The sequence below is a fragment of the Malaya genurostris genome, chromosome 1 (assembly GCF_030247185.1).
Source record: "Malaya genurostris strain Urasoe2022 chromosome 1, Malgen_1.1, whole genome shotgun sequence".
Classification (NCBI taxonomy): domain Eukaryota; kingdom Metazoa; phylum Arthropoda; class Insecta; order Diptera; family Culicidae; genus Malaya; species Malaya genurostris.
This window is the reverse complement of record NC_080570.1, coordinates 125,971,521-125,997,739: the sequence shown is the minus strand read 5'-3', so window position 1 is coordinate 125,997,739 and position 26,219 is coordinate 125,971,521. Positions and strand designations below refer to the sequence as shown.

At 37.7% G+C, this 26,219-nt stretch overlaps 1 protein-coding gene across 13 annotated transcripts in view; it reads left to right on the top strand.

The window, feature by feature from the left end:
- The window catches only part of LOC131425711 (armadillo segment polarity protein), a 70,214-nt gene that overhangs the window by 14,578 nt on the left and 29,417 nt on the right, over positions 1-26,219 (top strand). Inside the window, exon 1 of one of the 13 annotated variants that reach the window (XM_058587805.1) lies at positions 5,062-5,298. The exons of 10 other annotated variants lie outside the window; for them this stretch is intronic. In XM_058587805.1, coding sequence (XP_058443788.1) covers positions 5,292-5,298 — 7 coding nt within the window. In that variant the 5' untranslated portion in view covers positions 5,062-5,291. 2 more of the 13 variants (XM_058587799.1, XM_058587806.1) reach the window with 2 other exon arrangements.

The following is a 26,219-nucleotide window of genomic DNA, read 5'->3' as shown; positions in this document are numbered from 1 at the left end:
GAAACTGGTATCTTTGCCACTTCGATTTCATTAAAATGTGTTATATGTGTTATTTTAACAATCAGAAAACAAACTTTTGTTGTGTCATGCACGAATTAGAAGTTCAACATAAGCCGTTAAGAAAACATAAATTAGTTCAGTTTATGCAATGACTGAGTGGAAACATATATTGGAGAAGCCAAATTAACGAAAAACTCACAGAAAAGATGAGTTCTTGAAAAAGATACGCCCAGAGACAGCACTCTAACCTGCGATGATTTTATTCGTGCATACGCGTTATCATTTCGAACTTAGTTATGGCGACTCTACGTCAAACCAACTAAAATAATAATTCATAAATTAGTGCGCTTTAAAATAGTAAACATTTAAACAACCAATTTGGCGAATTTCTTTTTCCCTCGTCTTTTTGTAATTTGCAACTTTAGATTTCAGATTTTAAATATCAATGGGACTGTACTCGAAAAACCTGTTTTAATCCTCCTAGTGGTGCAATGATGCCTTTCTAATATCAATCATACTATCATTTAAAATATTCTTCAAATTCTGTTTGTACTCTCCAAAATAATTTTCTTCGATTTAGGAAAGAATAACCGGAAACGGTTTAGTTGACCATTCACTGATTATACCTGCCGATTGGAGTAGTTTTGAGGCCGAATGAGAATGTTTTCACGTTTTTTGTTTCGGCCCCTTTAAGTGCTGGTATAAAATTTTTAACGCACTTTACCTTATTATACCGGAACCAGAAGTCGGATTCGGATGAAATTCAGAAATTTCGTGCAAAACCGCAGGATATTCCATGAAAACCTAAGTTTGGGCAAATATGACCACTATTTCCTGTGCCTCCGGAATCAGAAACTGGGAACCAGGATAGTCGAAATCAGTTTGTTTAACCGTTTACTGACAATGACTATCGAATGGAGTAGTTTTAAGGTAGGTTTAGAATTTTTTGTTTCGCCCCTGTAACTTATAGATACAAGTTTTTGAATATCCTTACCCTATAATCCCGGAACCGGAAGTCAGATCGAAATGAAATTCAGAAATTTTGTGAAGCACCAAAAGATCATTCATTTGAATCTAAGTTTGTCAAAATCGATCATCTCTGAGAAAAATTAGCACACATATTTTATTTTTTGACTGTAAGAGCTTTCTTTTGAATCTAAGATTGCATAACCTTTCTATATGAGAAAGGCATCAGACAAAAAAGATAACCAAAAATTCATTTTAGGTCGGATAATTTTGAAACACTCAGGGAATAAATAAGCACATATTAGCTATGTTTTTTGTAAAGTTGGTTTATTTCATTTCCTACAGTAAATGGCCCGCACGTTGGACTTAAGGGCTGAGGACAGTACCGTAAAGTGGTAGTTTTTTTGCTATTTTCCCGTTTCAAATTAAATTTTCTTGGAAACGGTGCAGAATATAGAAAAACCCACCTGACAATGTCTTCGAAATTTAGTTGAGAATATTCTGTGAAATTTTCAGAGTGATTCATTGAGTTTAGCGGTCGTGTTGTATTTTTTTCTGACTGAAAGTTGGAACGCTCGGAAATGCATACCTCTACTTGCTTATCGAATATCTCGGCTTTGAAGGCTTGTATCATAAATCTACCGTGACAAAATCTAGATAATTTAGTTTAGATGCGATTAGTACATAAAAACATATATGTTATTGTGATAAAAATAAAGTCTTATATTTTTCTGTGAAACAAAGTCAGTTTCAATGCATCCGCCATTTTTTTCGCTTTGGTTTTCTGATAGCATTCTGAAAAAGGAGAGAGAAATAAAATTGGCTCGACAAGGCTGCCAAACACACAGACGTTTCATTGTATATAAACACATTTTTTGTTTCGCATTCAATCTTTGTGAAGTTGAATATTTTTTCATTGTTCATTGGAATCCATGTAATGTCGTTACATACGTTAGATTTATGTGATAAAACTTATCATCAAAATAATAAAATGTATGCTGGAAACCCGGTACAGTTTGCTCATATACGAGAGAGTACAAGAGAAATATGATGCGCAAAGGGAATTGAGCGAGCCACGTGGTCGATTTAAAACTCAACACGCGACCCTCTGTCCTCAGACCTTAATACTCCACACCAAAATAATTGAATTCTACAGGTGACTTAATCCCTCATACGATGTAATTCATAAAGACCTAATTTGTCAAATGATGGAAAATTTCATTTGCGTGATTTAATGTTAGATTATCTTGAATTTTACTGGTTTCGACTGTAACTTGCGTTCTGCTAGTTCTTCCACGTAAATTTGCGTGAACTGCGACTCTCCATTTATGTGCATCTAATAAGATGTAAAATCACAGGGTTTTTTTTAATGTGTGTATTCATCAAATTCTTTGCAACACTTGCGCCATCTATTTAACATACGTAACTCTTTCTTAAAATCCGGTTTTGCGTAACGGTGCAATGCCAAGTCCGACTAAAATAGAGTGTCATGTTTGTGAGACCAAAGGAAGGAAAACGGACGCTTCTGGAGCCGTTTTTCTTAATATATTTTACTGTTTTCGTTATGTTGTAGCACCCACAGATCGCCTGCCACACCAAATACTTCTTGATAAATTTTTCAACCTTCTTGTTCCTAAATTTCTACGGAACCAACAGCCGGGCCATGCCGACTCTAGCTTGTTGTTCGTTTCAATATACGTCTGTATGGCCATCGTATTCTGTTCATTGGATTGATTAAACCCCTTCGTTACTTTGAATACATGAAGTCCGGCTTCTTACTTCATTACCTGTTGAATGATTCAGACGAATGACGGATTTTTTTTGGCCGCTGTACCAATATTTAGCACTTAGATAATGTAAGATAAAGTACCTTTGAATCCACCATATACTTTGAATACTCCAACAGCTGACTTGATATCACAAACTTAATTATATCGAACGATTAAAAGTTCAAATCAAAAATGAAATTTTGCCAAGTACCAGAGAAATGAGAGATGAGACCGGTATGCGAGAATCTTTTCATTCGTTAACAAAAGTTCTCGCCTATGGGTCCCATTTTGTTGCGGAATAGCTATGATATAAACAAATGACACAAAATAAAATATATTGCGTTCCAGATCAAAAATTTAAAATGTAATCCATGTATGTAATTCAATAGCATTACGGATCAATCATCATAATAAAGACTGTCCCAGAAAGTATGGACGCAATTTGATTTCGCTGTAAATAATTCACAAGTGTTAGATATTCAAACTTTATTCGATATACTGATAATATTAGACTACAAAAACAGAATATTATTCTCAACATTTGCTAATTAGCCATTGTAGATAGCCTTCTTGCGAACGTTCCTCATTAAATTCCGTACAGACTTCTTGGCGATAAGTTTTGACACTTTTTTCCAATCTTTTTCGAACTGTTGAATGGTTTCGGCTGCCGAGACATGTTTCCTAAGATGTACCTTCGTTAATGCCCAAAATTCCACAATTGGCCGAAGTTGTGGGCAATTTGGTGGATTCATGTCTTTTGGGACGAAAGTGACATTTTTGGTAGTATACCAATCTACCGTTGATTTCGAAATCAACGGTAGAATGGTATACTCACAAAAATGTCACTTTCGTCCCAAAGTAGTGGCAAGAAGCAAGATCTGACCAAAAGACAACAGGATCCTTGTGGCGTTGAATCATGGGTAGAAGTCGTTTTTGTAAACATTCATTAATGTATATTTCGCTGTTCATTGAAGCAGTGGTGATGAAGGGTTTCGAAATCTTACCGCAGCTACAAATTGCTTGCCAGACCATAGCTTTCTTACCAAATTTTTCGACTTCAATCGATGTCTCGGACTGGTTTAACACTTGCCCTTCTCGCACCGTATAATATTGTGGTCCCGGCAAGGATTTGTAATCGAGTTTCACGTAGGTTTCGCCTTCCATGATTTTGCAGTTCAAATTTTCAGCAAGAATCGTATTGTACAGCTTTCGAACCCTCGGCCTGATCGATGCTTCTTGTTTCGGACTACGTTTTGGTTATTTCTGCTTCTTATAGGTTCGGAGATTCAAACGTTCTTTAGCACGAAGAACATTTGACTTCGAAGTGCCCACTTTTTTGCCCACATCCCGAACTGAAACCTCCTTCTTTTGCTCGAAAGCCTTCAGTATACGTTCATCCAACTTAACTTGACAAATTGTGGCTCTAAACTGTGTTTTTTTTTAAATTTCATCAATTTTGACCCATCCAATGAAAAGTTATAGTCAAAAGAAAGTGTTGCATTTTGTTCTAGTAAAATCAATCAATATTTACTATATCGAAATGTCATTATCTTTATTCAGCATTCGGTTTACGAAAAAAATTGATGATAAATGAAAATGTATGTTTCGGTAATTATCATTTCTGAGCAAAAGAAAAACCAAACGTGATTAATGCTTTTGAATGGATGAAATCATGGGTAAATTACTGCTAAAGATATCAAACTCGGACGACGGCCATTTCTAAAAAAATTAAATCTAAAAACTTCATAGTTTTTCTCCCAAGATCGATTTTATGCTCAACATTAGTTAGTTTTTTTTAAATGGTAACATTTTCATGCAAAAATCAGACTACAATCAACTGATATTATGGTGGAATTTAATAAGGGCTCTACCGAACAGGTGTAGGAATGTTCTATACAGGAAAATCATCACGAACGAACCGCTTCGGCAGCACTGCCCAGATTTAGCCCTTTCCATGGTGAATTTCTTTGCGCAAAATATCGCTAATATTCGCGTGTGAACGTGTGGGTGACGACGACAGTCTGTCCCGTAGACGCGGGAAGGTTGACGGGAAAGGTGAAGATTTTTTTTTTGCACTACGATTCTACTCTGCTGCAACTCCACCGGGATGCTGTAGATTTCTTCTTGCTTTCCAACACAAAAGCCACTCTAGCGAGGGTAGAGGCAAGGACCACAGCGGGTCGGACGGATGGGTGCGAGACGTGTGCAAGCTAGAAAAGGACGGCAAAGGATCAGGATCCAATCACCGAGCCAGCCAACCACCCATTCTGGACAACCGTAAACGCGCGTCGTCGTATAAATTAAATCAGCGCCTGGGAGGAATTGTTTATTGAACTTTTATCGCTCGGTAAGTGCAGGAGAAGCTGGATCGTGTTTCAACTACGGGGAAAAGTTTCCGAATTCTAAGTCGTCAACTGCCTAACTGCTCGAACGTAGAGCTTACTAGTTCAAAAAAAAAGATCATCAACAATTGAATCTTGCCGAACAATAGTGGAAAATTGTTTTGAAAACAAAAAAGTGATAATTGCCAGTGAAAATACATACCAAAAAGCATTAATGCTGTGTAAGTGTAAGCGAAGTGATCATGAATAAAGCAATACGAAACAAATGTCTTCCGAACGGGAAAGAGACGTTCCTGGATTCTCGGGAATTCGTCGATGCACGAGCGTTTGATGTGGTTCTGGATAAACTCCGATAGATGTACGAAATTCCGAACGTTACCCGAGAATCAATCGTGTCATGGACAGACCAGGAACATAATGGAGTTTATACAGTATTTGGGTGAAAGTAAGATAGTTTGTTTGCTTTCAGTACACACCGAGTGTCGAATTGAGTAGTAGTTCTAGTTTGCATAGCAATATCGGGTGTATCAACAGGATAATTGATACATTGTAAGTACGTCCTGGTGGGCTATCGTTTCTAGCAGTGAAAAAATTACCCAACCATTTTGAAATGGAGAAAGATAGTGGTTTGAATATTTAAATTCAAGTGTAGATTCCATGGATGCTGTTTTTACCAAATCTATGTTCGGTACATACTACCTCGTTCGAAAAACACCCGGAATCGGTAAAATTCCAACTGTGTATGTTATTATTTTCAACCGGTTTGTCATTTTTTGGCAGCATTGTTTTCTGACATCTGATATGTCAGAGTCCAAGTCGAAAAAGTCATTAGTATTTGAGATACGCATGTTTTATGAGACACCAGAAGATAGTTTTCAGATTTTTACGATTTCTGAAACTGTTCAACAAAAAGTGCGATTTGTTCTTTCAAATGAAAAATCACGGCGAAAACATTGCGAATACTGCAGACGGGAAGCAAGTCCTATCAAAAACAGCAACATTTGATTGGTAGAAAATGTTCAAAGATGGCAAACTACAAGCTAAAGACGAAGAACTTCTAATTTTTTTGACGGGCAACACGTAAAAAAATCGAGAAAGTGATACTTGGAATTCATCGATTGACGAAAAGAGCATCTTGTAATGGTTTGTCAATGCCATTTTGAAGAATATTCTTAGTCTCAAATGCATCAAACCTCGATTAGTACCAAATTGGTTTTGGGTATTGGTCTCACACTACATTGATTTTACGTGAGTTTTTCGCCAAAAATACAACAAAAATTGTTCCATAAGCACCTGATTCGCCTCCGTGTAGCTTCTGACTGTTCCTCAAACTTAAAAGGCCACTTCGGGGAACGCTTTTCGAGTCGATTGAAAAGATAAGAGCCGAATCGAAGAAGGTGCTGAAGGCCATACCGGAGAAGGACTGTTTGGTATGCTTCGAGGACTGGAAAAAACGATAGCATAAGTGCATTTTCTCAGAAGGGGATGAAATAGATTTAGAAGAATAAATCAAGATTTTCCATTTTATAATTACATTCCGGGGGCTTTTTTACACATATATCTCCTAACTAACTCAGAGATACAGTTGGGCGTTTTCCAATATTTATACAACAAATGGTTTTTCACTTGACCCAGTTTTCGGTTTCCGAACAAGACACATAACCTATCCTATTTTCTATACCTTCGACGCAGGTCCCAATATTCGATGTACTTGGTCAGTCTTTTGATCATTTATTTTAAATCAATCCAATTTCAATTTAAGTGAAAAACCTTTTATTTCAATTAGCTAATAGCAGAGAAGTAAACGTTTTTTTTTGTTCAAAACAGACGTATATTATATATCCGGAACCGGAAGTGTCAGCCATGTGATCTGCGAACTTGATCCACAATTCCAGTGGCTGCTTCCAAACGAGCCTAAGTTTGTTGGAAATCGGTTTAGCCATCTCCGAGAAAATTGAGCGGATAGTTGAAACGTGAAAAGAATCACGCACACCGACAATTTCTTATCTCATCGAGCTGAGTCGAATGGTATATATAATACGAAGGGTCTTTGAATCCCCGATCAAAAGTCGAGTTCCCGGCAATTCTATCTCCTGTCCCTTTTGGGCAGATAGTTTTTTAGATTTGTATCGATAGTTTCTATCGAATATTTCAAGTATCGGAATTAATTCGCGTTTTTGTTTTGCCGAGTAGCGATTTATTATGAGAGTACCATTACAGTATCGTTATTAAAGCTCAGAAACCGCGTTGAAAAAAATCTTTTCCTCTCAATGCGATCCAACCAAGCATGGATTTGAACAAATGGTAATCGGATGGGGCAATGTTCAGTATACATGGTGGGTTAGGCAGAACTTTCCAGTTCTTAGGACTTTCGAATCATGGGGTCTTGCATTGCCCTGAAACAAAGTATTTTGTCCTTACGGTCTTTATATTGCGGCCGCTCTTTCTGCAATGCTCCGTTCAAACACATCAATTGTCGTCTATATACTGCAGCAATGATGTTTTCACCCGCCTGCAGCATTTCATAAAAAATAACACCCAGTTGATATCACCAAATGCACTGTAAGATTTTCTTTCTATGAATACTCTGTCTGAGATATTACGTCTGAATGTCATGTCGTACTTTCGGCATGTTTACCGTATATTTCCCTTTGAACACAAAGGCTTTCCGCGGCACATTTTTCATTTTAATATTTTTTAAATTATTTTTTCGTTTCGTCAAATAAATAAAAACTAATAAATAAAATAATAAAAACGGTGATGTGTCCTAGCACGAAATTTGGCTAACCCCTAAATGACTCTTTTTATGTTAAAACAATGTTTAATGCTGACAACAAATGCTGACTTTGTATATATTTCGGATTCTGAATCGAAGATGCGCAGTGTCCGTTTTTGTCATTGTTGACGACATAATCATCGTTATGGGAGTTAAAGGTATTATTGTTACTTGTTAGGTTTGTTGTTAGATGAAGCAAACGTTTCGCGTTGTATATTGTTTGCAGTTGATAATTTCGTGGAAGAGATTATTTTATTGTTGTTAAGTTTAGTCTCAGAAATATTGAGGTGTTTTGGAACTGGTAAAGAAGAAACCTAATCACTTTTGAATACAGATGTCTTGTTGTCCAGTTTCTTGCATTGTTTACCGTAGTGAAGAGCTTTCTGGCAATATTGACATATAACTAGCTAATTGTCATAGGTAACCAGCGATTTACATGGGAGCCTTAGGTCCTAACCGAAAGTCACATGGGATGGTAAAGTCTTCTTTTAGTACGTTTAGGATGCCGCGAACAAATTCTTCTACACTTCCTTCTCTATGGGAAGAATCTCCGTACTGCGACTAATTCCTTGAATGTACACAACATTATTAGTTTTATTTAGTTAAAGCAAATGTATTGCTTCTCAAACGACGCTTCAAGTTTTTGAAGCAGAAATGCTCTGCAATACTGCTTGAACTCATTAATTTGTCTTTCGTTTGTTCTTTTACTTTTACGATATCATCTTATTAGTCACAACATTTTCCTGTGCTTCATCTACTGTCGTCCTGGTCTTAAGTGGTAAATTGTGTCAACTGTATCGGATGAGATATGAATGCCCTTTAAGTAGTATTCGTTGATTGTTTATGCGACGAAGAATATGTTGTTGCGTAGGGATAATACCCAACCGATGAAAAAATTAATTTCAGTAGATAATGAAAACCAAAAATAAACAAAAGAAGAATAGTCAATTCTATTTTTCTAGTAGATTTGTTGTTTATTCTAACACATGTAATCAGCAGTCGCATTTACAAGTCGCTTGCCTAGAACATTTTTATTATGTCGACAGTTTTTAAAATACTCGACCAAACTAGTTCATAGGGCAATCAAAACAACCTAGTATTAAGATACATTACTACATGGAATGAGAAGCCCCGGGCCTAACAAAGAAAAAGTCGATTTTTTATCGTGAAAACTTTGTTATTCTTCAGTATAAACTCCATCTTGAGCGATACACTTGAACCATCGGTCCTCGAACATTTTCCGTTTCTACAATGACCTCAGCATTCGCCGAAAATTTCTTTCCCTAGAGAAACCTGTTCATGCTTGGAAATACATAATAGTCACTGAGGGCCAGGTCTGGAGCGTACGGGGGATGGTGAACCAATTCGTACTGCAAAAAAGCAAAGCATTGGTATTACATTCCTGTAGTGGAATTTGACCTTGCTGTTTTATCAGGACACGAAACTCGTCTTTTTCATAGCTTGATGAAAACTTGAACTCGTCTGACAAGATAAGCTGGGCCATCTAGGGGCTTGTTCTCAACTAAAATATACACGGTTCGAAACTATTCACATCTTTTCTGTGAGAAAGCCAGGGACTTTTCATTCCATGAAGTATATTTCTGTAAAAATGTGGGAAAAAGGCTTTCTTTTGAGCAGTGTTGGCATTATCATTCTCAAAATATCAAAAATCAGTTATTATCGCCGATAATAATTGTTGGTGATTATCACTTACAAAATCATCGCCGAACATCATGAAGAAAATCATTTGATATTCTGAGAATGATATTAGAAAACGATTATCACTTAATATCGGTGTGCGAAATTTTCAAAACATCAAATATCACCGCTGAGTATGGGGGAAATCATCACCCGTTCAATCTCACTTTAGCGATGTTTCGTAAACTCACACATGATTATCATTCAAAAGCATTATCACGATTATCACCCATGCGCGATTTTCACTACCACATGGTGATATTCCGTGAGGTGAGTGTGGTATTGAAAATCAATTTCAACCAAATCTTAACATGCAGTATGATTATTTTTGGAACGGGTGGTGTCGAAAATCATTGTCTGAAGTTATTTGAAATTGATGATAGTGAATTTCGGTTCGTAAAATTTTATCAAAACCCATGCAATATGGGTATTTTTGGAACGGGTATGATGAGTAGGTGTTGAATATTGATGTCTGGAGTCATTTTGAAATCCAACATGGCGGCTCTCGGTTCATGAAAATTCAACTAAACCCATGCAATATGGGTATTTTTGGAACGGGTATGATGAGTAGATGTTGAATATTGATGTCTGGAGTCATTTTGAAATCCAAGATGGCGGCTTTCGGTTCATGAAAATTCATCTAAACCCATGCAATATGGGTATTTTTGGAACGGGTATGATGAGTAGGTGTTGAATATTGATGTCTGGAGTCATTTTGAAATCCAACATGGCGGCTCTCGGTTCATGAAAATTCAACTAAACCCATGCAATATGGGTATTTTTGGAACGGGTATGATGAGTAGGTGTTGAATATTGATGTCTGGAGTCATTTTGAAATCCAACATGGCGGCTCTCGGTTCATGAAAATTCAACTAAACCCATGCAATATGGGTGTTTTTAGAACGGGTATGATGAGTAGGTGTTGAATATTGATGTCTGGAGTCATTTTGAAATCCAACATGGCGGCTCTCGGTTCATGAAAATTCAACTAAACCCATGCAATATGGGTATTTTTGGAACGGGTATGATGAGTAGATGTTGAATATTGATGTCTGGAGTCATTTTGAAATCCAAGATGGCGGCTTTCGGTTCATGAAAATTCATCTAAACCCATGCAATATGGGTATTTTTGGAACGGGTATGATGAGTAGATGTTGAATATTGATGTCTGGAGTCATTTTGAAATCCAACATGGCGGCTCTCGGTTCATGAAAATTCAACTAAACCCATGCAATATGGGTATTTTTGGAACGGGTATGATGAGTAGATGTTGAATATTGATGTCTGGAGTCATTTTGAAATCCAAGATGGCGGCTTTCGGTTCATGAAAATTCATCTAAACCCATGCAATATGGGTATTTTTGGAACGGGTATGATGAGTAGATGTTGAATATTGATGTCTGGAGTCATTTTGAAATCCAAGATGGCGGCTTTCGGTTCATGAAAATTCATCTAAACCCATGCAATATGGGTATTTTTGGAACGGGTATGATGAGTAGGTGTTGAATATTGATGTCTGGAGTCATTTTGAAATCCAACATGGCGGCTCTCGGTTCATGAAAATTCAACTAAACCCATGCAATATGGGTATTTTTGGAACGGGTATGATGAGTAGATGTTGAATATTGATGTCTGGAGTCATTTTGAAATCCAACATGGCGGCTCTCGGTTCATGAAAATTCAACTAAACCCATGCAATATGGGTATTTTTGGAACGGGTATGATGAGTAGATGTTGAATATTGATGTCTGGAGTCATTTTGAAATCCAAGATGGCGGCTCTCGGTTCATGAAAATTCAACTAAACCCATGCAATATGGGTATTTTTGGAACGGGTATGATGAGTAGGTGTTGAATATTGATGTCTGGAGTCATTTTGAAATCCAACATGGTGGCTCTCGGTCCATGAAAATTCAACTAAACCCATGCAATATGGGTATTTTTGGAACGGATATGATGAGTAGATGTTGAATATTGGTATCTGAAGTCATTTTGAAATAGAAGATGGCGGCTCTTGGTTCATGAAAATTCATCTGAAACCATGCAATATGGGTATTTTTGGAACGGGTATGATGAGTAGATGTTGAATATTGATGTCTGGAGTCATTTTGCAATCCAAGATGGCGGCTTTCGGTTCATGAAAATTCATCTAAACCCATGCAATATGGGTATTTTTGGAACGGGTATGATGAGTAGATGTTGAATATTGATGTCTGGAGTCATTTTGAAATCCAACATGGCGGCTCTCGGTTCATGAAAATTCAACTAAACCCATGCAATATGGGTATTTTTGGAACGGGTATGATGAGTAGATGTTGAATATTGATGTCTGGAGTCATTTTGAAATCCAAGATGGCGGCTCTCGGTTCATGAAAATTCAACTAAACCCATGCAATATGGGTATTTTTGGAACGGGTATGATGAGTAGGTGTTGAATATTGATGTCTGGAGTCATTTTGAAATCCAACATGGTGGCTCTCGGTCCATGAAAATTCAACTAAACCCATGCAATATGGGTATTTTTGGAACGGATATGATGAGTAGATGTTGAATATTGGTATCTGAAGTCATTTTGAAATAGAAGATGGCGGCTCTTGGTTCATGAAAATTCATCTGAAACCATGCAATATGGGTATTTTTGGAACGGGTATGATGAGTAGATGTTGAATATTGATGTCTGGAGTCATTTTGAAATCCAAGATGGCGGCTTTCGGTTCATGAAAATTCATCTAAACCCATGCAATATGGGTATTTTTGGAACGGGTATGATGAGTAGATGTTGAATATTGATGTCTGGAGTCATTTTGAAATCCAACATGGCGGCTCTCGGTTCATGAAAATTCATCTAAACCCATGCAATATGGGTATTTTTGGAACGGGTATGATGAGTAGGTGTTGAATATTGATGTCTGGAGTCATTTTGAAATCCAACATGGCGGCTCTCGGTTCATGAAAATTCAACTAAACCCATGCAATATGGGTATTTTTGGAACGGGTATGATGAGTAGATGTTGAATATTGATGTCTGGAGTCATTTTGAAATCCAAGATGGCGGCTCTCGGTTCATGAAAATTCAACTAAACCCATGCAATATGGGTATTTTTGGAACGGGTATGATGAGTAGGTGTTGAATATTGATGTCTGGAGTCATTTTGAAATCCAACATGGTGGCTCTCGGTCCATGAAAATTCAACTAAACCCATGCAATATGGGTATTTTTGGAACGGATATGATGAGTAGATGTTGAATATTGGTATCTGAAGTCATTTGGAAATAGAAGATGGCGGCTCTTGGTTCATGAAAATTCATCTGAAACCATGCAATATGGGTATTTTTGGAACGGGTATGATGAGTAGATGTTGAATATTGGTGTCTGAAGTGATTTTGAAATCCAACATGGTGGTTCTCGGTTCATGAAAATTCAACTAAACCCATGCAATATGGGTATTTTTGGAACGGGTATGATGAGTAGATGTTGAATATTGGTGTCTGAAGTGATTTTGAAATCCAACATGGTGGTTCTCGGTTCATGAAAATTCAACTAAACCCATGCAATATGGGTATTTTTGGAACGGGTATGATGAGTAGGTGTCGATTATCGATGTCTGGAGTCATTTTGATATCCAAAATGTGAACTTCTAGTTTATGAAAATTTTTCGAAAAATTTGAACTTAGTTTGTGTAGAACGCTCGTCGCGTGCGATTGTATTTCTTTGTTGCTCTGCGTTGTTTCGCTGTGTTTCGGTCGGATTTTTCTGCAGGTTCCAGTGTTGCATTCAATATTTTTGTTGTTAAAAACGGAGAAATGATGAATTTGAAAGAGGAAAGAAACTACAACTGATGCCAGAAGGGTGGACAGTGCATGGAAGTTCTTTTTTGGTGTTGGTATTTTATTCTCGTGAATGCAATCTATCACCGTGTTTTACCCACCAAAACTGAAGTGAAAACCACGGAGTTTTAACTTTTTCGGGAGTTGAGTGTCATCTAGCGGCAAGTAACACTCATCAATTAACCATTTACTATATATTAAATGGCATTAAGTGTGAATTGAAAATATTAAACGTCACCGTGATTGGTAGTATCTGCTACACAACCTTGTAATTTTGTCGCTATAATCTGCATCTCTAAATTCTAATTTCATAAGCTTGTAGGTCTACTAGAAGACAACTGTGCAGGCTATTGCGCATTAACGTCGATTTTGCAGTAATGTTTCCGACATTACTTACCGTTTGTTTATAGAGGTAATTTTTTTCAAATTTCGGATAAAAACGGACAATTTTCTTTGAAAAATTAGTGCAACACTTCGAGACGGTATTGTAGATTTGAATTCATTGTGCGAAAGCAGACATTTATTTAAGAATCACTATCAAAAATTTATCATCGACAGTTCTGCAAATATTGCACTTGAACCAATACTACTGTTCTAAAGCTTGGGAAAAGTAAGGAACTCGTTTGTTGAGCATTCTGGTAGTCGAATTGTTGACATCAAATTGGTTGCTGTCAACCAAATGATTGGCGATTGAAAACTAACACAATCCAATTATACATATTTTCGAAGATTTGCTATGTTTAATCTATCACTTCAAACAATTTTCTTACTTTCGTAGTATATTTTTATTGCTGATCTTGGATTTCAAAATGACTCCAGACATCAATATTCAACATCTACTCATCATACCCGTTCCAAAAATACCCATATTGCATGGGTTTAGATGAATTTTCATTAACCGAAAGCCGCCATCTTGGATTTCAAAATCACTTCAGACACCAATATTCAACATCTACTCATCGTACCCGTTCCAAAAATACCCATATTGCATGGTTTCAGATGAATTTTTATGATCCGAGAGCCGCCATCTTGGATTTCAAAATGACTCCAGACATCGATATTTAACATCTACTCATCATACCCGTTCCAAAAATACCCATATTGCATGGGTTTAGATGAATTTTCATGAACCGAAAGCCGCCATCTTGGATTTCAAAATGACTCCAGACATCAATATTCAACATCTACTCATCATACCCGTTCCAAAAATACCCATATTGCATGGGTTTAGTTGAATTTTCATGAACCGAGAGCCACCATGTTGGATTTCAAAATGACTCCAGACACCCATATTCAACATCTACTCATCATACCCGTTCCAAAAATACCCATATTGCATGGGTTTAGATGAATTTTCATGAACCGAAAGCCGCCATCTTGGATTTCAAAATGACTCCAGACATCAATATTCAACATCTACTCATCATACCCGTTCCAAAAATACCCATATTGCATGGGTTTAGATGAATTTTCATGAACCGAAAGCCGCCATCTTGGATTTCAAAATGACTCCAGACATCAATATTCAACATCTACTCATCATACCCGTTCCAAAAATACCCATATTGCATGGGTTTAGTTGAATTTTCATGAACCGAGAGCCACCATGTTGGATTTCAAAATGACTCCAGACACCCATATTCAACATCTACTCATCATACCCGTTCCAAAAATACCCATATTGCATGGGTTTAGTTGAATTTTCATGAACCGAGAGCCACCATGTTGGATTTCAAAAGACTCCAGACACCCATATTCAACATCTACTCATCGTACCCGTTCCAAAAATACCCATATTGCATGGTTTCAGATGAATTTTCATGAACCGAAAGCCGCCATCTTGGATTTCAAAATCACTTCAGACACCAATATTCAACATCTACTCATCGTACCCGTTCCAAAAATACCCATATTGCATGGTTTCAGATGAATTTTCATGAACCGAAAGCCGCCATCTTGGATTTCAAAATCACTTCAGACACCAATATTCAACATCTACTCATCATACCCGTTCCAAAAATACCCATATTGCATGGGTTTAGATGAATTTTCATGAACCGAAAGCCGCCATCTTGGATTTCAAAATGACTCCAGACATCAATATTCAACATCTACTCATCATACCCGTTCCAAAAATACCCATATTGCATGGGTTTAGTTGAATTTTCATGAACCGAGAGCCACCATGTTGGATTTCAAAATGACTCCAGACACCCATATTCAACATCTACTCATCGTACCCGTTCCAAAAATACCCATATTGCATGGTTTCAGATGAATTTTCATGAACCGAAAGCCGCCATCTTGGATTTCAAAATCACTTCAGACACCAATATTCAACATCTACTCATCGTACCCGTTCCAAAAATACCCATATTGTATGGTTTCAGATGAATTTTCATGAACCGAAAGCCGCCATCTTGGATTTCAAAATCACTTCAGACACCAATATTCAACATCTACTCATCGTACCCGTTCCAAAAATACCCATATTGCATGGTTTCAGATGAATTTTCATGATCCGAGAGCCGCCATCTTGGATTTCAAAATGACTCCAGACATCGATATTTAACATCTACTCATCATACCCGTTTCAAAAATATCCATATTGCCATGGGTTTAGATGAATTTTTACGAACCGAATTTCACTATCAACAATTTCAAATTACTTCAGACATCGAGATTCGACACCACCCATTCCAAAAATAATCATACTGCATGATAAGATTTGGTTGAAATTGATTTTCAAAACTTCACTCACCTCATTGAATATCACCATGTGATAGTGAAAATCTTTGCATGGCTGATAATTGTGAGAATGATTTTCAATGATGATAATTTATAATCATGTGTGAGTTTACGAAACATCACTATGGTGATATTGGACGGGGTGTGATATTTTCCATACTCACTTCGAGTGATCACAATTATCATTGATATTGTAGATAGTGATAATCGCTGTCGAAAATCGCGCATGATTTTCTGCAGCGGTGAGATTTGATTATTTGATATTTTCGCAACACTGCTTTTGAGTAGTGAGTAAAATTGAGTTTGAAAAAAAATAATCTGAGAACAGAAATAGTCGTTGAGGGCTAAATCTGACGAATATGGTGGATTCAGTAGAAATTCCAAATTCCAAGGAATGAATTAAATAACAATTGAATCAGTTTATCCCGACTCCGCTCGTAAAACGTATTTACAATATTTGAATACGAATTTTATGATAACGAAAATGCTAAAGTTAATTTCCTCAATGCGATTTCGCAGACAACCCCTTTTAGTGAATGGTTCTTCCGCTGAATCATAGTAATTTAGTCCTGGAGAGAAAAAATCGAAAAACCAATGTATTTTTTTCTCTAACAACCTGGGATTTTCAGTCGAATCACGGAAAATATTCGCATCGGTAATCTTCTTTACATCTGATTTCCTTGTCATTACAAACAATTTTAGTGCACAAGAATTTCAAACAACGTAGTTGCTGTGATGTCAAATAAAACGAATTAACAAATAAACGTCGCGTTTCTATCGAGAAAGCTTTTCAATCAAATTAAATTCAACCGTTTATTCTAAATGTGACATTTTATTTCGCGAAGGCCGCTCGTTAGCACAGTGTTTACTCATTATCGATCATTTTTGTGACAGTGTATGAGTGTAGCGCGCAGAATATTTCCAGTTCCTTTCATATTGCCTGCCGGAAACCCATCAACCGAAATCAGCCTCCCGGGCTGAAGCTTCACTTCACCCACGATGTTCTGTCCGGGCCGCCTCGATGAGACTCAGTTTTCGCTTTGATCTTTTTCCACTCTGCAGTCCCTGGTGCGCAACGGAACGGACCCATCCCACCGGTTCGACATCGTGTTGAAAGTTGAAAGCAATCTTCATCCCTACCCCACAAACCGAACGCTGGTGGCGCGCTCGAGCGTCCGCCCAGAGAATTTTCAACTTTTCATAAGGGCATGTTTTGCAATTTTACAGTTTCCATCGTCAACCGGTGGAACTGGATATTCATTTTATTCCATTCTGCTGCGCTCACTCGTTTCCAGAGGCTAGAGACCATCCACCGAGCAGGTCGAAACCGCTGTTGCCGTTGGAAACCACTTTCCAGACATTTTGGAATGTGAAATGAGCAACGTGTCCGTCCCCGTCCCGAGGACATTATATGCGAAGCCGCACCCCGGAGCACAGCAAATCGTCATTAGGTACACCTGAAGGATGAAGCAGAGGACAGAAACGTGTCCTTGCGATAACAAGGCAAATTTCGTTAGCCTTTGTTTTGATGTCGCCAATCCCCCTCCAAAGGAGAAAAGAAGCTTTTCGTCTCTTGTTTAGGTATAGCGGAAAAAGGTAATCGTTCGTGTTCTTTGCGGAAATTTCTTAAGATTTGGCTGATGTTTTTCGAACACCGAAACAAGTGAAATAATGAAGATAATTTTTTCCGTTCAAACGGCACCTATTTTTGAAAGCTAATAATGAACGGATTTCGTTTTGGTGAATGTAGTCGAATGGTTACACGGACAAGATTAATTTGCTTATTGCTATGTTACCTAAAGTTTTGCGGTTTATTTTATCGGTAACATGACATTAACATTACTAAAAAGTAAACTCATTTTTTACGAAATACCGTTACCACGTCTTCGAATGCGATAAATGATCTCGTTGTGCATTCGTAGTGATGGGGGTACTTCTTTGGTTCTTTGATTTGCTGGAAGAAAAGGGAACTGAAGGGTGATATTAAGTAACCAAGACGAAATGACTTCATGTAAGCACTCGTACGAAAATGTTTGGAGTCGCTCAGTCGATCAGATCAGTTCGACAAATATGACAGGAGGAACGAACTTCTTATTTCAGTGTTAGCAAACAAACAGTTTTCAGGTCTTTCACACCATAAGATTTAACGTCGGCTTGAAGTTGAATCTTCTTTACGGTGCCGATCCTCAAACTGTCAGTACGTTTTGTTCATGTTCGGCTCAAACGCATCAATTGTAATTTACATCTAGATCTCGAAAGTCGAAATTTGTTTTCCCATAAGCTTACAGCTCTAGGTTACATAATTTTTTTCTGGGTGATATCTATTTTTTTTTAACGACGATAAGATTTAATCTTTTTCAGACGGAGCAAAACATAAAACACTTTGAAGCACTGAGAAATGATTGACTGTTTCCTGAGCACTTTGTGCTGCACCCAATGAAGTATCAAATCTTTTATAACCGACTTCAGGTGTCCACAGTGGTCAACTTTATCAATTTAAATTTCAAGCTGCCGGGTGTTTGACAGTAAGCTGACGTTTCATGGGAAGTTTCATCATCGAAAAAAAAACAATAGCTTTGGTTCGATCGCAACATTTTTTGCAGTACTGGTAGCTTTGCGTATTTTGGCGTGACTTGCAAAAGTCCTTGAATAGTGTTAGTACTCGCACATATTTCCCTACTGTTTGACATATTGTTTTGTGATTGCTCGCGCTGTTGTAGTCATCAACACGTTCACACAGCTCGAATCACTGAACCCACTTCCAAACACAAGTTTCAGACATTTTTGGATTGTAATAACTGTTAAACCCTTGAGGTCTTAAGATGCCATACAAAATTCCTGAAATTTCACTAGATCCGACTACCGGTTCCGGAGTTACAGGATGAATAGGGCAAAAGTTTAAATTTCAAGTATGTTTTTGCCTTTCTCATACATAAAGGTTATGTAATCACTGAGAAAACCGACTCTTGAACTGCGGCCCGGAGGATCAAATGTTAAATATTATTCTAGTAATGTAACATTTTTGTGCATTCAAAGTTTCCAGACCGAGTTCAAGGAACTTAGATTTAAGTGAGAGGTCTTGTGGTCCCATACAAATTACCTCAAATTTAACCGCATCCAAATTCCGGTTCCGGAATTACAGGGTTATTCGAGTAAAAAATGTAAACGAATTGACACTATCTTTTAATCAGCAATGGCCTAACCGGTTTTCGCTACCAAAATTTCAAATGAAAGGATCCAATAAAAAAATTCATTTAAATCCGACTTCCAGTTCCGAAGTTACTGGGTGATAAACAATTTATTTATCGAAATGTTTCGATTTTCCGGAGATGGTTCGATCGATTCTCATAAATTAAAATTCAAATGAATGATCATATCATCCCATAGATTACTACGAAAATTTATTCAGATACGACTTCTGGTGTCGAAATTGTAAGATTGAGTATATTACAAATTTTTAATCGTCATTTGAGTTACTATGCAAAGATCGTAAAAATTCTTTGAAACTGATAGTAGTTGATGACCGAACGAAACGGTAGGTCAAAACCTTCAAAACAAACGGAACTCACCTCGATTTCTCAAGGTAGTTAAAACGTGTTGTATAACGTGTAACTTGAGACCCCACTATGCGGTAATTCATCTCTTATACAGAACTCCTTTCACTTCCTTCTCGCGGTGCCAGCTGGGGTGCGCACAACCTTAGTGAAGATCGGGGAACAAGCGTCAAGCGTCTGTTCCCTAAAGTTCGGGGCGGCTCAAAATAACGGCTGACCCGGAGCGGACGGCTGAGGAGGCCGCATACCGAAATAAAACAAAATAATACCAAGAAAAACGGAAAAAGTCGTGTTGCAGTTGCTAATAGAGCTTGCTCTATACAAGTCGTTGCTCTATACAAGTCGTTGATATTACCTGTTGTTCTATACGGCTACGGGAAATGGTCGTTAAAGCATTTAGATATTCGAGTACTCGGCGTCTTTGGGAGAAAAATCCTGCGCTCAATACTCTTCGTAAAAGATAGATTGGAAAATGGCGCAGACGCATGAATTACGAGCTGCACTAAGTATACAAACATGCTTTCAGCATCTTAGAGCTAATGCAGTTTGCGTTATTAAATATACTGTTAATCAGAAAAAATACAAATCTGCGGACATTAGAAGGCTTATATATAAAACACGGCAAATTATAGAGGAATGGACATTTAGCAATAATACCGAGAGAGAGAGAGAGAGAGAGAGAGAGAGAGAGAGAGAGAATGGCCGCTGTGATGATTCGCACTCAATGGGTGTGTGCAATCGAGGAAGATGTGCGAGCTGCGGGAGTACAAAGCAACTGAACGAACGGTGGCTCAAGATCGAGTGTCCTGGAAATCTACAGTTCGGTTCGATCATGTTCATAGAAACCTTCGATACTATAACCTTTCATTTGAGCAAAAGTTTGTGGGAATCGGTTTACCTTTCAATTAAAAAATGTTTTATAGTTTCATATGTTGCAACAAAATTTTATTCGGATCCGATTCTCCGTTCCGGAACTATAGAGCGAAGAGTGTTGAAAACTGAAACCGGAACTAGGTAAATATTGCCGCTAAAACGAACAATTTTTTTTCAATGAAATTTTCACAAACTTTTGCTCGACTGAAAGGTCTTATAGTCTCCAAGATTTCTATGATTTTTTTTTAATTCATCTTACGGTTCCGGAATTATGAATTTCCAGGCAACATTGCTGTATTCTGGTCAGAACTCTGACTGGACATTGCAAACTAAATAAACACATGACTACTATACAGCGTGTTGAGTATTATTTATGTGATTTATGTGAAGGTTAACGGATTACGGTACTTCATAAAATCTGGTAACTAACTGTCCCGCATTGACGCAACTACGCATTCGGATTTTTGGTTCTCCATACATGGTTGAATCTGTGTATGGGGAGCTAAAATTAAAGGATATTCTATCGTTTCTCACCCAATGTGGTAAGGAGTTATAGTCATAAAGGTTTATCGTTCTTCCTTGAATGAATGAATCCTTTCAGTGTTGACCTTAATAGGTTTTAGCAGATTGTTTGGCATCCCTTATGAGGTACTGAATTAATTATACATTTTTCCGGAAATGCAGAATGGTGTCACTTTTGTAAAATATCTAAATCCTCTCGAGGGTTGCAGGATTTATTAACTGTGCATTTTGACACCTGCAGATCGTTCAGTATCCTTTCGGGGATGCAGAACGATTTGTTTCTCTACGTTTTGTGCTGTTTTCCCACCTCACCTACATCACAATTTCTCTTCATGTTTTTTGACCGATAGGACAGTTAATTTTCATCTTTTTACTGAATACGGTTCGAAACACTTCGCGCACATATTACTTATTTTGGAATTATGAGAATACTTCGATCTTTCGAGAAATGAATACTGCGAAAAAAATTATATTTACGCCGAAGCTCTCCGTGGATTCGATCATGTGACGTGAGTGATAAATATTATATCCAGAAAGAAGGGTAGGAGTTGTCAGAGACATAACCGGAAGATTGTTCAAGTTATTTAATGTTAATCACTGTTGAGCTCATCTACCTCGCATGCGAAAGATCAGTTGGACCTGGAGTTACCGTATTACATTTCCTAGTAACAGATCGAAATCCCGGTGCTGGAGTTGGTCTTACCATTTTACTGGACCCGAACCTGTCCATGGTCTTGTCCTGGGCCAGTAATATGATAAATACAGATCCTAGTTCATGATCCGGTGCTTCCATGTCCAGGTTCAGGCCTTTTGTCCAGGTACAGGCCCAAAATCTGGACTTGCAACGGGTCTGGATCAGAATCTGAATTCTTGGTCCATAAATGATTTCTAAACCTTAGTTTTGGAATCTGATGAACTAGAAATGAATTCTTGATCTGTGTATGTATGTGATTAACCTATCCCAAACCCCATTTTCTGGCAGCGGTTTACAGAAAAAAATATGTTTCCATGTGTTTTGTTTATACATGCAAATAACTTCAGTTGAGGACTCAGGGAGTTGTTGACTCAATCAAATTTCGATGACCCATTTCGTATATAGATCAAATCATGTTCCGAAGTTACCATCGTTCCATTGACCAGCCCCGCCTAAATGAAATGTTTGCATCAAATGGATTCAACATTACAGAAATGTTAGACTTTAGATCCCTTGCAATTGGCGAGCAATCGACTTATATTTTGTTTATGTTCTTCAGTTTTGTATGAATACTGTATCGAAACCTACCAAATCTTCAGTCTTCAGTAGAATGATATTTCATACTACTGAATATCCTGCATAAAACACTAATTATAAGAAAAGAATTTTTATTTATACCCAAACAGTTAATCTTGCTGGACTCCCCGGAGTTGCGGCGATCAGCACACAACAACGTGAACCAAATACAAGATCGTTATAAATCAACAAATTACTCTTGTCTTAAGTACTGTTAAGAAATACCATCGACATCGACAGTTATTCTTGCTCATAAGGCTAAAAAAATTAGCCTTATTATTAAATTATATAAGGAAAATGCCAATTTATGAATTGCAAAGAATGACGGGTAGAAGTGATTTGCAAACCAATAACAAATTTTATTGTTTAAAATAAACATCTCAATGGTAGAAATTAACATTATCAGGTGTACAACTTTGCTTCCGCCGTTTTCCGATAGGTGGCTGTACCGGCTGAGGCTGGTCAAAATACATGGATGATAATGCCTTTAAAGTGAGTGCCTAACGAATTGTCATCGCCGTTTCAGTGACAGTTGTTCTTGTTTTCGTATTATTCACGCTCGAAAATGTCTGTTTATGTGCTCAATTCTCGCCATTTGCGGGAAGTTTTACTTTTCTGTTACAATTCGAAAAAAATGCAGCTGAAACGAATCGAATGCTCTCAGAAACTTACGGTGATGCTGCTCTGAGCGGCCACAATATTAAGAGCGACATGATAAAGTCATCCTCCAACACGACAATGCTCGGCCTCACGTCGCAAAAGTGGTCAAAAAGTACCTGGAAACGCTGAAATGGGAAGTCTTGCCCCACCCGCCGTATTCCCTAGATGTCGCCCCTTCTGACTTTTACCTATTCCGTTCGATGGCACACGGTCTGGCAGATTGACATTTTTAATTCTTCGAAGAGTTGGAAAAATGGATTGCTTCATGGATAGCGTCAAAAGAGGACTCTTTTTTTCGAGCCGGGATCTGAAAATTGCCGGAAAGATGAGAGAAAGTTGTCGCTAGCGACGGACAATACTTTGAATAATACATCTGTAAGCACTTTTTCGCAATAAAGCTTTTAATTAAAAAAAAAACGGCGGAAGCAAAGTTGTACACCTAATATTTGGTTTGAAATAAGAGTTAAAATATTGAAAAATCATAACAAAGTCTGTGTGAGAAAATAGCAAGAAGATATTCCGTCATTGTAATACCAAACCAAGAACAAAATCTGGATAGAAGACGAATTTTTCAGTTATTTTATATTCTATTATTCAGAATAGAATAATATCATAAGTCTTTCGTCTATCTGATTCTGATGCAGTTCATTCTATAGTATTTCATTTGAAGATAGAAATACTGAATTAATTGCACTTGATGAAATTGGAATAACTCATGAATAACGAAATAAGATGTAATAACTAATTTTGATGCTAAACAGATATTGTAAAGTTTCTGGATTCCTAAGATGAAATATCAAAAGAATATCAAGTATCGCTATGACAACAAAGAAACATCAAGGCAAGATATGATGGTACAATTTGTTTGATTTTCGTTTGCTATTTACATCTACTCGGGATGCATCAGACGGTTTTCATGAAAACAAGTTCATAATTAAAAGTCAAATTAATGAGTTTAATACACTTCAGCAATAAGACGCCAAGGCGAAATACTTGACCTATTTGAAGGATTTTCAAAAATTTTCGCGTTTCAAATGAATTATTACATACAAACCAATTTGCAAACTCACATTCTTCTACTAACGCATAAAGCGATAGCACCCAGTCGACGCCATTCTAGTGATCTAATGTCATCATAGACACACGGGGAGGCTGAGATAGGAACTTGTGAGCACTTTTTGATGACCACTAGAAATGAATTCTGAATCTGGATCTAAACTTTGCCACTTAGTTCTGAATTCTGGACCTAGATTCCGGAACTGATTTTTTGCTCAGGAATTTTGAAATTGAATTCTGAACCGAAATTCAGTAACTGGGACTGAATTCTGGAACTAGATTCTAGTAAACGAATACTAGTCCAGGAAACATTTGCAGAATCTAGGTTCAGAATTCAGTTCCAGTTCCTGCCTTCCAGATTGAGATTCTGAAACTGAATTTTTGACTTAAGTTCAACTCAAGTTTCACGATATATACTGCACTGAGATACGAGGAGTGTATTTTTCGATGTCTTCGATGAGAACAGGATACAGATATTTGACCGTCCACAGCTTTTAAGAAAGAATTGGGCTAAAAAATCTAATACTCAATTAGTGCTTAGTGAATAAGGCTCAAAGCTGGAAGAGCCGTTTTTTGAGTTACCAAAAAATACGCTGTCATATTTTTGTTTCTACGTTACAAAAAAAATGTAAATAGATAAAATGTTCCAGCTGCACTGTCAAAAGACCCGGCATCACACATTTCATCAACACCAGTCTTCACTGCCTTTGTGGTAGGCTCAGGATATTGCGCCACCATAGCTGCTGTGTGTGCGGGTGTATGTTTCCAATAGAGCAAACTGAACCACCCACCGACATGGGTATGTAATTTTCATTACGAGTACCTCTCATACAGAGTCTGATATCATTCGAAAAAGCAAAGTGGCGCTGCGAAACATGGACCGAACAGGAGGCAACAGAAAAGATCAAAGGGAATCCTAATCATGTTGATGACGACGGTGCCGACAGCACCCTCCAGCCTCTGTCGGTCTATTTTCAGTCAGTCTAGGATATGATTTGTGTTCGCCGTTCGCCGGGCCGGCAGTATGCGGAAGCGAACCTTAAAACTGATGAATGCTATTAGGGATAAAGAGATTTTCATAAGGATTGTGCGTGGGGATGTTGGCGGAAAGGAGTTGTCATTGCTTACTGCAGCTAACCGGCAGTAGGGTATGCTTTTGTCCTTTTAGCTTTTCAGAAAATGTGCCAGAACATGGGCTCTCGTGAAATGATGAAACTCTTGTCAATTTATTTCACTTTTATTTACCGCGTTGAATTTGTTGTTCAAAACCACGAGAGTCCCAAGGCTTCTGTCAAATTTGAAGTCTTTATTTTTTGAACACTAAAAAATTTATGTGAAAACCATGCTTTTGTGAACATATATGATTTTCCCCAATTAACTTGTTACTGTCCGTTTTGATGGTGCCTAGTGGAAAACCATACAGTTCTTTTCTATCCACAGGGCAACTGTTTGGTGAGCAAACACCTGCTGACCATACAACCTGTCTGAAAAATGTCAACAAAGATGGACCCTTCTGTAGCGTTTTGAGACGTCCGTCCACTAGTGGAATTTTGCTGTGTCCACTCTTGCCGGACCTCAAGTGGTCGCTTCGTTTCGCTTGATTAGAGCCAATTTGTGGTTGCCCTACAGCAGCAGCAGACGCACTCGCAACCTGGTATCCATTTCTTTTCGGTCGGTAGTTTTTTATTTCTACGTAAGTATCTGTGACACATAAAAACCACCATCCCAGAGATCCGGTTTTCCACCACTGCTTAGATGTTTTCCGCAGAGTAAATCGCTGATGATCTTTTTTTTCCTAAGGGTTCTTTTGCCGATTATAAATTTCTTCGCCGGATTAGGATACGACAGGGCTGCAGGTTTTCTCAGTTGGGTTTATTCCATAATACTTGAAATCGCTTTAAGGATTGCATACAAATATACATCTAGATTTTTCCTTTGATGTCTAGCTGTAAGGGCGAAAGCGCAAAGGTAAATATTTGCTGTTCTCTGTTAATTCTCGTCCAGTTTATGGGAAACAGCTTTACGTTGTTCAGCAGGGTATCGCCGGGCGTTGAATTTGTTTTCAGTGCGTGTTTGTCTTTTGCCTTCATTGTGGAAGTAGTGTATGGAGGTTCTGTTTCTACACTTGCTGGATGTATATTAAATTTGTAGGTCGAAT